Source organism: Gallinula chloropus (assembly GCF_964237585.1).
Source record: "Gallinula chloropus genome assembly, chromosome: 7".
NCBI classification, from domain to species: Eukaryota; Metazoa; Chordata; class Aves; order Gruiformes; family Rallidae; genus Gallinula; species Gallinula chloropus.
This window is the reverse complement of record NC_140092.1, coordinates 3,327,851-3,340,948: the sequence shown is the minus strand read 5'-3', so window position 1 is coordinate 3,340,948 and position 13,098 is coordinate 3,327,851. Positions and strand designations below refer to the sequence as shown.

Sequence of the window (13,098 nt, the reverse complement as noted above, 5' to 3'; positions counted from 1 at the left end):
GACTAAGTATATACATAGTATGCAGAAGATTTGGACTACCAGCTATCAGAGTGCAGAAGTGACATTCAAAGCCTATTAAGAGCACAGTATTAAACAGTAAATTAGCTAGAATAACAGAAAATCAGAGAACAGCAGACTTGTGGGCCATCCACTTCACCTCTTCACATCACCTGCTGTAATGCAGTTTATTCCAACAATATATAAATACAAGAATAGTAAATCAGTACCTGCTTTATATAATAAATAACCTTTCTATATAATTTATGAAAATACAGCTACAGTAAAATCAGTGCAAAAATCATCAAAACATACTGAAGGAACACTGCGTCCTGCCTGCCAGAATGTGCCCCACAGAGCACCCAGATTTCACCTACTGCATCATACACTGTCAAGAACTACAAATGCACATTGCTATCTGCACCATTCCACAATTACAGCTATTTACACTGTCAGGTAAATGATACTAAAAGAATGCAAGTGTTATTTAAACCACACACTTCATTCTTCCTCGTTGTTTTCCTGACTGTTAAATACCTTCCTCTCCTCTAATTGATCCTTTGAATGGAAGTCGCCCTCCTGAGCCTGTGTCTGCACGAGCAGCCTTTTTGGAATTAAGAAAGTTCTTTTTCTTCCTCCTTGGTGAATTATGCAAAGAAAGTATTGGGTCACTTGGCTCACGGAACAAAAACACCTTCTCCCCTGTGTCAAACAGCTCTATGGCTTCAGCAGCTGCAGCGTTCAAAGAAAGAGGTGGGTCAGACTGCTCCACGGGAGGATGCGTAGGTGAACATCCAAGGTGAAGGAATGATGCTCTTTCCAAGAGGGCAAGTTGTTTCTTCTTTATCAAGCTATGTTAATGGTAAAAATGAAATGGAAAAATTAAAACTTGGGCAAAACCAGCAAAATTTCTGGTGGTGACTTTGGAAGCTAAGGAAAATCCTATTTCAGACAGAATTGTATTTTCCATTCCAATCCCCAAGAATTTTCATATCTCTTTATGAGATACAAAGTTGCATAAGGAAAGGTAAATTTTTAACAAATACCCACAGGTAAGATGGGTAATATATGTGAAAAATGTGTGAATTTTGAAAAAGACTTTTCAGGCATTTACTATGATTGCTCATTATATGTAGATCTACTGCAGGAAACACAAGTACCAAAAAGCAGAAGAGTCAGAAAATGTATATTTATGAACTTATTTTCTGATAACTTATAGATAAAAGAGGAAGCTTTGTCAATGAAATGAATTGTGTGTATGTACATATACATATATAAAAAAATCATCGTATCTGTTTCTTCCTGTTCTCTCCTTACCTGTCTTTTCTCTTGTTTAGAGAAGGGACCTTTTCCAAACTTCTGTTTATCAGATCTTGCCTTACTTGGTTCTCCAATGCTTGCCACAACTCTTGGTTCTTCCTTGAAGGAGCAGGAAAGAAAAGAATTTCCAGCAGCAAATTCCAAAATTCACCCAAATTCCCTTCCTGATTTTAACTACCAAACCCACAACAGTAATACCAGGAATAGAGTCAGTAAGACTGCTCAAGGATTTCTGCTGCCTGGACACAAATGATTTAAATCAGGTAAGGTCACACCTCAGGGCATGGTCCTGATGCCCCTTATCTGTTCCTGACAGCTAGGGGTGCCAATGCCACAGCATCTGCTTAGACCCCATTCCCATGGTCATGAGGGCCTTGGGAGATGGGGTCCAGGAGCACCTCAGAGTGTTAGCTCTACAGCTGTTCAGCTGGTCTTAACCGGGATAAACTGGAGGGATGAAGACTCTGGGAGACTACCTGTCCCTGTGAGTAAAAACAGCGGCCACTTGTGGCTTTAGTAACCAGCTACAAAGGGACAGCTTCTGTTATTTAAAAGGAGAACCTCCTTCATATCTGTAGGAGCTATGGACACCTAAAATCCAGTGTACTTATGGATACTATAAATGCAAAAAGCTAGAAGGAAAATTTGTTATAGTCAAAAGAAAGAAAGCAATCAGAGAAAAACTTATAAATCTATAAAATAACCATTTTGTTAATAAAGTTAGAAAATTCATTAACTCTATCAATTTGTTATAGGTAAAACGCGTCACAAAATAAGGCAGCAGTTTCAAAGTATTTCTACCCCACAACTTATGCACCTGTCATTTTCTTCTGTTTGCTTGTCCAGCAAATACACATCCATGTAAAGCAATAAACTTCTACCACAAAACATCACACTTACCTTTTCTTACAGCTGCCGGATTCATCTGCATTACTGTCACTTTCAGCAACACCATCTGAATATTTACTGATGGAATCAAGGACAGAAAGAACCTCACTTGGTGAGCTGGAGGGCAGCAACAAGTTCAGGATCCTGTGCAACATCCCCATTGGCACCCTTGTCAGTTTGGCCAAATAACCCGCCAGCCGAAGCTCCTGGAGGATTAATGAGTAGAAGACTGACAGATTTAGCATTGAGAAAGAAAGTGTTAGCAAATGTCAACTACTGTCTTTAAAGAATTATTCATTCTAGAAACAAAAAATTATGGAAATCACGTTAGTGGTGATAGTTCACAGAATCACAAGGTTGGAAGAGACCTTTGAAGATCATCAAGTCCAACCATTCCCATCCTAAGCTAAACCAGATCCCTAAGTACCTCATCTACCCTTTTTTTGAACACATCCAGGGAAGGTGACTCAACCCCCTCCCTGGGCAGCCTGTTCCAGGCCCTGACAACTCTTTCAGTAAAATTTTTTTCTAATATCCAATCTAAACCTGCCGTGGCACAGCTTCATGCCATTGCCCCTTGTCCCATCTCCTGTCACCTGGCTGAAGAGTGAGAATAAAATGACACAGCTCTGTGTCCTACTCTGCCCTTTTTGGCTAAATGGTTTCAGGACCTTTAACTCAGTAATTTACATGTGGATGACTGAGACACTGTAATTTCAGCATTGCTTTCCTCTGTAGTAGTTTCCTCTTTAAGATGTTTTTTCCACTCTGACCCTTAATGTTCTGCATAAGGTGTGATGTGGACTGAGAGGCAACGTGGTTCTAACACAGCACAACTCACCTGCGAGGTGCCACAACGCTGTCAACAGTACAGAAAGCAGCACAGGTGCCTGTGCCCACCACAAACAGCAAAGGGGCTGCTGATGTGTGAACACACAACAGCAGTGAGCAGCACTGCCAGATACCCACATCTCCTACCCAGGCCAGCTTGCAGAAGCGAGAAGAGGTGAATGTGCGGTGAACTCAGGAAAGTCACACTAGTCAGAGCAAAAGCCCTCCAACCCTTGGATGAGTCTGATTCTTCCAGTATATTACATGGTAAGGTACCATAAAGATTAGGAATTCACTTTTCTTTTTGGTACCATCTAAAAGAAGCAAATCTTACTTGTACCACCAATAAAAACTCATTTGTATTCTCTGAATTTGGTCAAAACCAAAACACTAATGTATGTACTGTAATTTAGAAACAGCAGAATTACTTGTAAGTATATGGACTGTGCAATCTGTATTTAAAGTACTAATGCAGGAAGCAATGAACTCAATCCAAGCTGTGTTTCAAGCTTACTGTGCTGCTCCCACATGCCAGCCTGCCTGCATCATCTGGTGTCTCTAAAATGCAACTACAGTGCACCTGGAGCAATAGTTACCAGGTTGCTTAAAAACAACTTCTCAGCCAGAGGCTTAAGATCCTGAACTCACTATCATTCAAGGAGATGTCTTACTGACCTCCAGAAGGGAGGCTGAAACACAAAACGTCAGAAATTAAAGCTTGTCCAGTTTTCTAGAGGCCTGCATCCACAGTTCTGAAACCTAGTCTAAAGCAAAAAATCCTCTTTAAAGAGCAGAATTATGTAGGATACAGAGGTACAGTAGGCATACTTTCCTAATACTTGCCAATATAATGTGTTCAAGAAATTGTAAGAAAATGGGGAGGGGAGAAGATTTAATATCAATTCCCACATCAGCTCACAGGATAAACACATCCAAAACTAGGAACATGTTACAATGTGAGCCTTAATAAATAAATTACTATTCTATTAAGTACATACTTTACAGTTGAATTAAGAGTAATCAGGTTTTGAATGACAGTTAGAGTTAGCATACCACTATACCCACTGAGACCAGAAGATCTGTTTTGTCTGTTTGCAGGGTCAATAGGCACAGGTTTTATGGAATTCCAATGAAGGATGTGCTAGAGTATCTGGGAGAAACACAAAACCTCCAGTGGTATAATCTAACACATATTTACACAAATTAATTATCTGAGGGAATCTTCTGAACAAAACATACAGCACAGTCCCACAAGTAGACACTGTCAGTGCATCTGGCTCTCAAGTGCAGTGGAGGTGACAATGATGCTCTTAAATCTCTGCCTTTAAGATATCAAAATCTGTAATTATCTAGGGTCACTGATGACCTGCTGGGGTGCCAAGAGGACTGAGTACTGTGAAAGTTCTGACACACTCTGCTTGCATGCATCTCTGATCTGCAAAACAATGATTTTAGCCTCTCCACTTGCAGAATACATGCCTTACTTTTCAGATGTTCTTTCACAATACAAGAAACACAACAACCATCACAGGCAGATAATTAAAACTGTCAGCAGCTTGAGCTGTTGAGCATTTCTGCCTGTGCTGTAAAGAAGCAGTATTGGCTTCCCCCCACAGCCCCAGCCAAGAGGTATGATCTTTAGCAACACAGGACAAGGACTGGCAGTATTTAACTATCAAACTTTCTAGGACAGGAGTGAGCTACAGTGATGTGCAAACCCAGCATATTCCCACTCAGTCCTGTACAATCTGATGAAGATGATTAACACTTCCAAACAAGTGAGAGCACTGTCTTTGAACTGAAATGCCAAAAGCCAAGGTCTCCTGGGAAAGGGCTCCCCTCAAAGCTACTCACAGCCAGCAGCAGCAGTCAGCCACTGCATTAGTCCCTCTTCCCTTCCACCAAGTCCTGTGCTGCTGCTCCAGCACTCAACATGCCACACTTCTTGGATTCAAGCCTTCATGAGAGTGGTAGGTGCTGAAACTCTGCCAGGCATACCCAAAATCAAGTGCAGCAGAAAAAGAAATCACATCCTCCTCTGCAAGGTAAGAATTCTTCTGCTGAGCAGCTGAACCTTATTCCTACCCTTCTATGCCCAGGAGCATGGCAAGCTAAGAATCACAGTAAGAAATGAATGTGCTATTCAAGCTCTCTCTTAACAGTTCCTACTTTGAGATAGCTAGTTTTGCTAGCCCATTAAATTGCGAAATAAACACTGTACAAGGTCCCAGCCATTCCTTCAATTAGTCCAAGACTGCAAGGCTATAATGGATTTAAAAGCACTGAAATTAAACTATGAAAACGGTGTGGGTAGTGCTAATCTGGAGGAGTTGGTCAGTGCTGTTTAAAGCCTCTATATCCTGGCCAGCATTTCTGGATAAAGCATATCCTGTCACATAAATATACAATGAACTAGGGGAAAAAAATGAAAAAAAAAAAAATGGCAAAGCATAAAAAGAATTGCCAAAACCATGGTCCACTAAGACTAATGACTTAAACCACAGTAGCACAGGGAAGGATCAGCAAAGGCCAAAAGCCCTTTCCAAAGCATTTTCAATTTTTGTATCTGTTCTGATGTTTATTTTCCACTAATGTTGAATGGAGCTTAGTTTATTTAAGGCTTTTATTTACCCTATTCAAAATGTATCTGAAGAACTGGATGCTTCAGCAAAATATTCACATAAGCTTAATTCCTTACCTGTATTAGGAAAAAAAAAAGCTGAAGAGGACAAAAGAGAATCTTTTCTCCTAGAATAGTGTCCTGAAATCTTGAGTTATTAGACAAGCTGCTACTACAAATAGGCAAATAAATAAAACCTCAAATTTAACATCACCTCTGAAGAGTTATAGCTGTTGCTGCCCATGTCACTGTGAAAATAGAGAGGGATTGCCACATCAGCATTATGCAGGCTATTTTAAAGGAGCAGAAATGAATACATAGAAAAATAATAAGCTCAAAACTCACTGCTGCATCAGTATTTACATCATGAGCACCCTACACAGGCCTGGAGCAGAAATTTTTAGCAGTGTCAGCAGAATGCTTTGTCTGTGAAGTCCCAAGGTTAGAGGAGCTCTCTGTGCAGCAGGGCATAGGGGCAGAAAACACAGTGAGAAGGAACTGAAGGCAGGAGCAGAATTCAGCAGCTCCTGACAGCCATATCAACTTCAAATACACCAAAATCTCAGGGCCAATGTGGTGGCCAGATGGTATTTAAAAAAAAACCAACAAAAACAGTTGCAACAGGAAAAGAATCTTCCACGTCTTCCACCTCTCCCCCCACAAAAAAACACCAACCACCATGAAGACAACAATTAACACCCAAACTAAGGGACACAAAGCTTGGACTTGAAACTAGAATGTTGGTGGTGATGGTCCTGACCTCCTCAGCAAACACCTTCAAGTGTTACACTCTGCAAGACACACCAGAATGAGCATGTTGTTATGCCCAGAGGCTAGATGCTCTTGGAAAGTCTTACAGGCAGGTGGAATTCCCACTCTGCCTGACTGAATTCAGCACAAAGTGAGATCCTCTGTTCCAAGACAGCAACTTAGCCATCAGACTGCCAGATATTCAGAGGCAATTGTTTTCAAGCAAGCCTCACAGAAGGACTCTGCTTTGCATGGAACCTGAGCGTTCCCAAGAGAGAGACTGAAGTGATTACCACAATCCTGTGAGCTTTAGGAGTTCTTCATGCAAACTCCTTTCCAAAGTCAGAGTTAGGATCTCAAAACACATGTTACCTTCTGGGTGAATCTCCTACCTCGGGTATAACATACAGGAGTTTCACTCCACTTCTTCATGAAAGCAGCTGAGTTAGAATAGACATCTAACTCAGGAGAGGATAAAGAGTTCAGAAAACAGAGGAGAAACAAGCTGAGACACAGGAAAAGCTGAGACCCCCTTAGTCCTCAAGTGGTCCCTCCTTGCCTCATTGGCCTCTGGAGCTCCCAATTTATGATACAGATGACCACAACCACTCCTGCCCCTAAGATATAACGTATCTGGGTGTGAAAAGCTGTCACACTGAGCACCCTTTCTGATGTGAGCTACATAACCCAACCAAGGCCTGCAGAAAAAGAAATAACTGGGGACAAGAGTGATTCATTTTCAATGCCTGTTGTGGCACTGACAGGCAGCCAACAGCTTGCAAGTTACCTGCAGAGGTGATGCTCTTTTTGAAAAAATATGAGTACTGATACCAGAAAGTTTAACTAGAGGTTTTTCTATCAGTTATGCAACACAACCAATGCAAATCCTTTCTAACACTGATTAAAGCCTAAACAAACCCCTTGCCTCATTACATGAAAATCAGACTGTAAATCTGCAAATCAGAAACACAGGCAATTTAGTTCTCTCCAGAGAATGAAATGCAACAGGACAACCTCCAGGAGAGATTTGTAAGTGAACAACAGGAAGTATAACTTGGCAAAATTCAAAAGGCTGAAAGTAGGTAAGAATTAACAGAAATTAATGATCATACATGCTGCAAACACCAGAACTCGTAGCGACTGTTACCAGAGCTGGGTCCAAATACATTTGCAGTGGTTCCCATAAAGGCAAGAAAAGCTGATTTCCAGATACAGCTGTAATTTAAACCTGGAAGCTTTGTTCAATTTCATGCTTACCTGACTATAAAGTGCCAAAAATGCATCCATTTCTATGTTTTCCAGGAGATGTTCAAGCACTGCACAATTCCATTGCTCATCTATCAAGCTGAAGTGAAATACAAAATTAACATTGAAGTCTTCCCAGGTGCAACGACTGCATTACAGGAAACATATCAAAGTCATTCATTCAGGAAGCCTATATTTCTGTCAGCCAAGTTGGGTGAGCAACACAACTTCTACAAGAAACCAGTTTCTCCTCCCTTCTCCCCTGAATCACCAAGCAAACATCAGAGCAGAATCTAAGGCTCTTGCTCATGCTTCAAAGCTAGAATTGCTCCAAAGCAACCTGTCCCCATCCTCCTTGTTAAATGCCATCACCATGCTTTATGGCAAGAGGTGGATTTTTTGTTGATGGAATATAATAGTAAACAGTTAACTTCCTTGCTACTGGGGTTTTTTTTTTTGATTGTTTCTGGACCACATTGTGAAGCCATCCTTATGTCATTCAGGAAAAGTACTAAACTTGTTTCTTCCATTATGCTTTCAGGTACATAATAAGACTAGTTAAGCAGTGACTCTCTACTGCTGCAAGAGGAGTTGTTAATATACATCGAGTAGAGCTCCATCCCTTTCAGAATTAAAACATACTTAAGGGTGCAATATATCAAACCCATATTTAATATATGAATTGTTCCATGGAAAAACCTCTTTGTAGTGGAAAGCACCCTCTCAAGATCTAATACAAACCCTGAAAAGTAGTAGGCTTTTAATACTGTGCAGTACACATGGAAATGTGATTTCCAACTCCCATAACCCTGCTGAATGCAATACAATACTTTGTAATGTCACAAATTATCACCTACTTTTGCTAGGCAACCTTCACAACAAGACAAGTATTTCTATAAAACTCCCAAGTGGGTGAGGGGTTTTTTTATTGTCACTGATAATATATCCGTATTTTAAAAACTGTCCAGAGAAAAATTGAGCCTCAGTCCGAAGAAGAGCTTATATATCCCATCAAAAATGATTGCATGATGGGAATTTTGGTCTACAGTGTGACAGTGGAGATTGAAAATCAATACTTCCACTTACCCCTGTAGATCAGGTTTCAATGAAGCATCTACTTTCCTTCTTAGGATATGAAGGAATAAGGTTAAATTTTTTTCCCTCCTTGCTACTAAGGACTATTGGGGTTTTTCCCCACTGGCCCCATCAAGCAATGGTTATTGTCATGCCACACATCACAATCTATGTGTAATTAAATTGTTATTATTTCATGTTTCTTATTTCAATATTCCCAAGACTCTTCAACTACTTTCATCACAAAGATGCACTGTTGAAACATAGATGTACAGTCCCTTCCCAGCACAGCAAAGCCTTTAGCCTGTTTCTCTGTGATATCTCATAGTCTATGAGGACTGCAGTGAGACCAAAGCACTTACCTTTGCTGGTGCAGATTTATAAACTGCCCACATTTATTCATGGCTTGCCTTAGCAGAACTGTCACCTGTCTGTCTGCATTCGTTTCCACAGCGTCACTTAAAAGTCCCAATCCATCTGGAGTCCACCTCTGCCTACTCATTAGATGCTGCTGCTGCTGCTGAGCTGACTCCTTATGCAACATCTCATACTCCAGCTTCCTGTCAAGTTCTTCAATCTCCTGAAGGTTGAAAACACATAGTGATAAAAAGTAATAATTTAAACTTGGAAGAAGAAATTTCATTTGGAGTGGAGAAGAAAAGATGGTATCAGAATTTCTGGTATTAGTTATTCATTTCTCATTCTACCCAGCCACTTGCAGTCATTAGACTTTCCAATTCAGTGCATGGCTTCAGTAACGTGACCTGCAGGCTGTGAACAGCAGAACAATGCTGAAAGATAGGAGGCAGTTTTCATTGTGTGAAAGGTTGATGCTCTCTGAAACCTCCCACTGCAGAGGACATCAAGAAAGTACACCATCAGCACAGCTGAGACCCAAACAAAAGAATGGCACTATTAGAATTAATCTATAAACTGCATAAAGCCACTGACACATCTGGAGAAACTCAGCAAGATGAGTTTTAGTTATACTGAATCAACAGCTATGAAGTTAAAAGGATAATCACATATGGTGTGATAAATATTCAGGTTAAAATACAACCTTCTAAAGATTATGGTTAAAATACAATGTTCTAAAACACCCCAAAGAGTAAAAAGTCTATTCCTCCACCTCATCAACTGTATACAAACTAGAAAGCTGAGCATGGCATCTCTAAGTATCTGCTCCCTGGTCAGTCATCTTTTGACACTGGAACTCAGATCAGTCCTCCTACCACCTAACCCAAACATTAACTGGCTATGCCTAAGGGAATAACGCAAATTCTCACACAGATGTGTTTGTTTCACTGACTGGCAAAACTATCACTGATGTCAGCACCAGGGAACCATGTGTGGTCCAATCTACTTAAGCAACAAGCGTTTAAATTTGTCAACTAGTGTGACAAAGGAGCAGAAATAAAGCTCAGCAAGAGAGAAAGGTCTGATCACCAGGGGACAGTCCTCACACACCAAGCCTAACAGACACTTTAAATAATGCCCAATTTCCTGCCCCACTCACCCCACCCACCCCAAAACAGGGTTAAACAGTTTTGCACGTTGGTTAAGCCTCCAGTGCTAGCTACTCTAGATCTCTCTTCTGTCTCTCCTTCAATCCTTTTCCTTCATCTGTTCAAGGACAGTGAAGCTAAAAGCAACCTCTTTGTAGAGCCCTCTTACAGTTTCTGTGTAAAAGGCAAGATTATATTATTTTTAGTACTCTGTCCACACACAGCTTTCACCCTTTCCTAAAGATTTAATACAAATTTAAACAAATCTGGAAGCATATAACTGATATTTTAAGAGAAACTCCGTAGAGATGACAGCACTAAAATGTACCCGGGAGGTTTCACAGCAGTAGCTGTCTAATGATGCCCTCTAGCAAAGAGGTTTTGCTCTTAAAACCCCATTTTGTTTGTTCTACTCCAGTGCTCTCCCAAGCCTCACTTGGATGGCTGCAAATAGAAGATGTAAAAAAAAAATAAAAATCCTTATGAATACAGAGCAGTGAAGTATTAAAAAAGGATTAGAAAACTGGCACATACCAAGTATGCAATAAATATGATGAAGGGAAGAGGCCTTTCCAAAGTTTCTACTATTTAAACTGTGCAAGCATGCTGGGAGATAGGAGAGAGAATATGTAATCTTTAAAAGCTCAGTGACTGAAGCATATTGTGTGGTTATGGACTTCACTGTAACATGAGCAATTCTGTAACGCAGTCACGACAACTCACTCCTCCCAGTCGTGACTCCCAATCACTTCCCAACTGTCTTCCTTGTGGTCAGTAAAACTCTAATGTTAATTAGCCAACAAAATACTACTTATTCTGACAGTAGATCTCTGGATGCTACTATAATAAAAATAAACTGCAATAATGTACAATCTTCCCTGGCTCTAACACTTCCCTTCCCTTTCCTTTTTTTATTTTGCATTTAAGTGCACATAATTACAGAAATTAAAGGCCAGACAACCAGGAGCTGCAAACCAGCTCAAAGTCAAATAAGCTACTGAGATAGTTACTGTGTCCTAACAGGAATTCTTCCTTTTCATGACTTCATAACTTACAGGATTATGTGCTTCTAAAATCTGAATACATTCCAATTTTGACAGGGTTTTTGATGCACTCAGTTGTTCAAAGAGCAAAGCTTGTACACTTATGATAGCAGTATACAGCTCCAACATTTTGGATTTTTTAACAGCCTTTTGAAAGGCTGAAGCAGCAATATACTCTCCAAGTTGGTTTTCCAGATCACGCAGCTGACACTCTTTCTCAAGTTGCAACTCGTTTTTAACCTAAAAGACACCAAAATACAAAACATAATGAGATTAACAGAACCATATGCTCATATTACAACACTCTAATCCTGCCTGTTGTTAATTAAAGCAGGAAAGAAATCATTGCTGTTAACTTATAATGTAATATGCTGTTTTAAAGGAGTGCCTTTAACTTTAAATTCCATAAAATTAGTGCAGTCAGGTCAGATATTTCAGACAGATCAGGCTTTGGTTTAGGGTAGTCATAACTTTAATATTAAATACTAGCCTTAAAGGTTCTATATAATGTTTAATATAATAAAAATAAATATTAAAATATAAACAAACCTATACTTAGATGTGATTGCTTAAGTGAGAAGACAAAAGACATTGTTCTGGTCAGGAAAAATCAAGTGTCAGTTAATACTGACCAGTGGAATTCAACCTCCTACTCCTTAAGCAAATAACCAAAAATCCTCTTATGTAAAAAAAAAATAAAAATGTTAAACTGCAAATCAAGAGTCTACTGGTAATGGATTTCAAACAAGATTAACGCTGGATTGAATGGATATCAAATAGGATTAAATCAAAATGATTTAACTCAATAACTCTATTGCTGCCACACATCTGATGGGACATCCACAGTAACTATCCAAGGGTGAAAGGCAAGCACTGCATGTGCAAGCACATGCTCAAACACAACGTGACTGATGAGCTCTCTATGCTTTACCACTGACATTCACAGGGAGTGGTATTGCCACTGTGACTACTGTTCTGCAGGACAACGTGGACAGTAGCCATATGCAATTATCTTCTTTAGAGGCTTCCATCTGAGCTTGTCACTCTTAAGCTCCCTTTATAGTCAGAGCAAAGGAAAAGGTACTCCTTGGCATGTTTTGTATCCTAAAAAATATGCTTCCACTGATTGTAAGTGTGGATGTCTAGGACAGACATTGATGGCTACACTGCACATCAAACTTCTGCATAGCTGAACATGAATCATAAAGACCAACAGTAGTTGCCCTGCAAACACAAATTACAACAATGTAAAGGTTAACTGTAGTCTTTAGACTACATGTAGCCTTTCCATGAGCACAAGACTGGATTTCACCCCTCAGACTATCCTTGCACAAATAGAGACAGCACTCAAGACGTTAAAACCTTATATTCTTTCTATTCCTGCTAATCAGAATTATACATCATTGACTCTATTCATGATAAACTTTAAAAGAGAATTTAAGGAGACAGCCACCAAGTTCTGACATCCCTAAGATGATAAACATGTAACATGATGCCCGTTAATTTTCTCTAGAAATTTTATTCATAAGAGACCTAATTGTGTATCATACAAATTGTATTATCCAGTACATGGAGTTAATTTAAAAATGTGACTTGGAACCAAATATGCTTCTGACATTCACACGGTCATGTGATACTCTCCAAAGTCTCCATTACATCATCTGGAATGTCCTTGAACACAAGAGATGGAAGGTTACCTTCAGGAAATATTTCCAAGTAATGTCAATTAAGCCAATTACAATACAAGAGTAAGAAATCATCCTACAGACACAAGGTAGAGGCAAGATTCACTTTCGTGAATATTTCTAACAAATCTTCATCTTAA

General features: G+C 39.7%; 1 protein-coding gene across 1 annotated transcript in view; it reads right to left on the bottom strand.

The window, feature by feature from the left end:
- Positions 1 to 526: 526 nt before the first annotated feature.
- Positions 527 to 13,098, bottom strand: part of EVC2 (EvC ciliary complex subunit 2) — a gene marked incomplete at both ends in the record, with an annotated part of 67,815 nt that continues 55,243 nt past the window's right edge. The window contains 6 exon segments of the mRNA XM_084266751.1: positions 527 to 848; positions 1,315 to 1,416; positions 2,218 to 2,411; positions 7,664 to 7,751; positions 9,088 to 9,305; positions 11,286 to 11,513. Of these exon segments, the coding sequence (XP_084122877.1) occupies positions 527 to 848; positions 1,315 to 1,416; positions 2,218 to 2,411; positions 7,664 to 7,751; positions 9,088 to 9,305; positions 11,286 to 11,513 (1,152 nt within the window).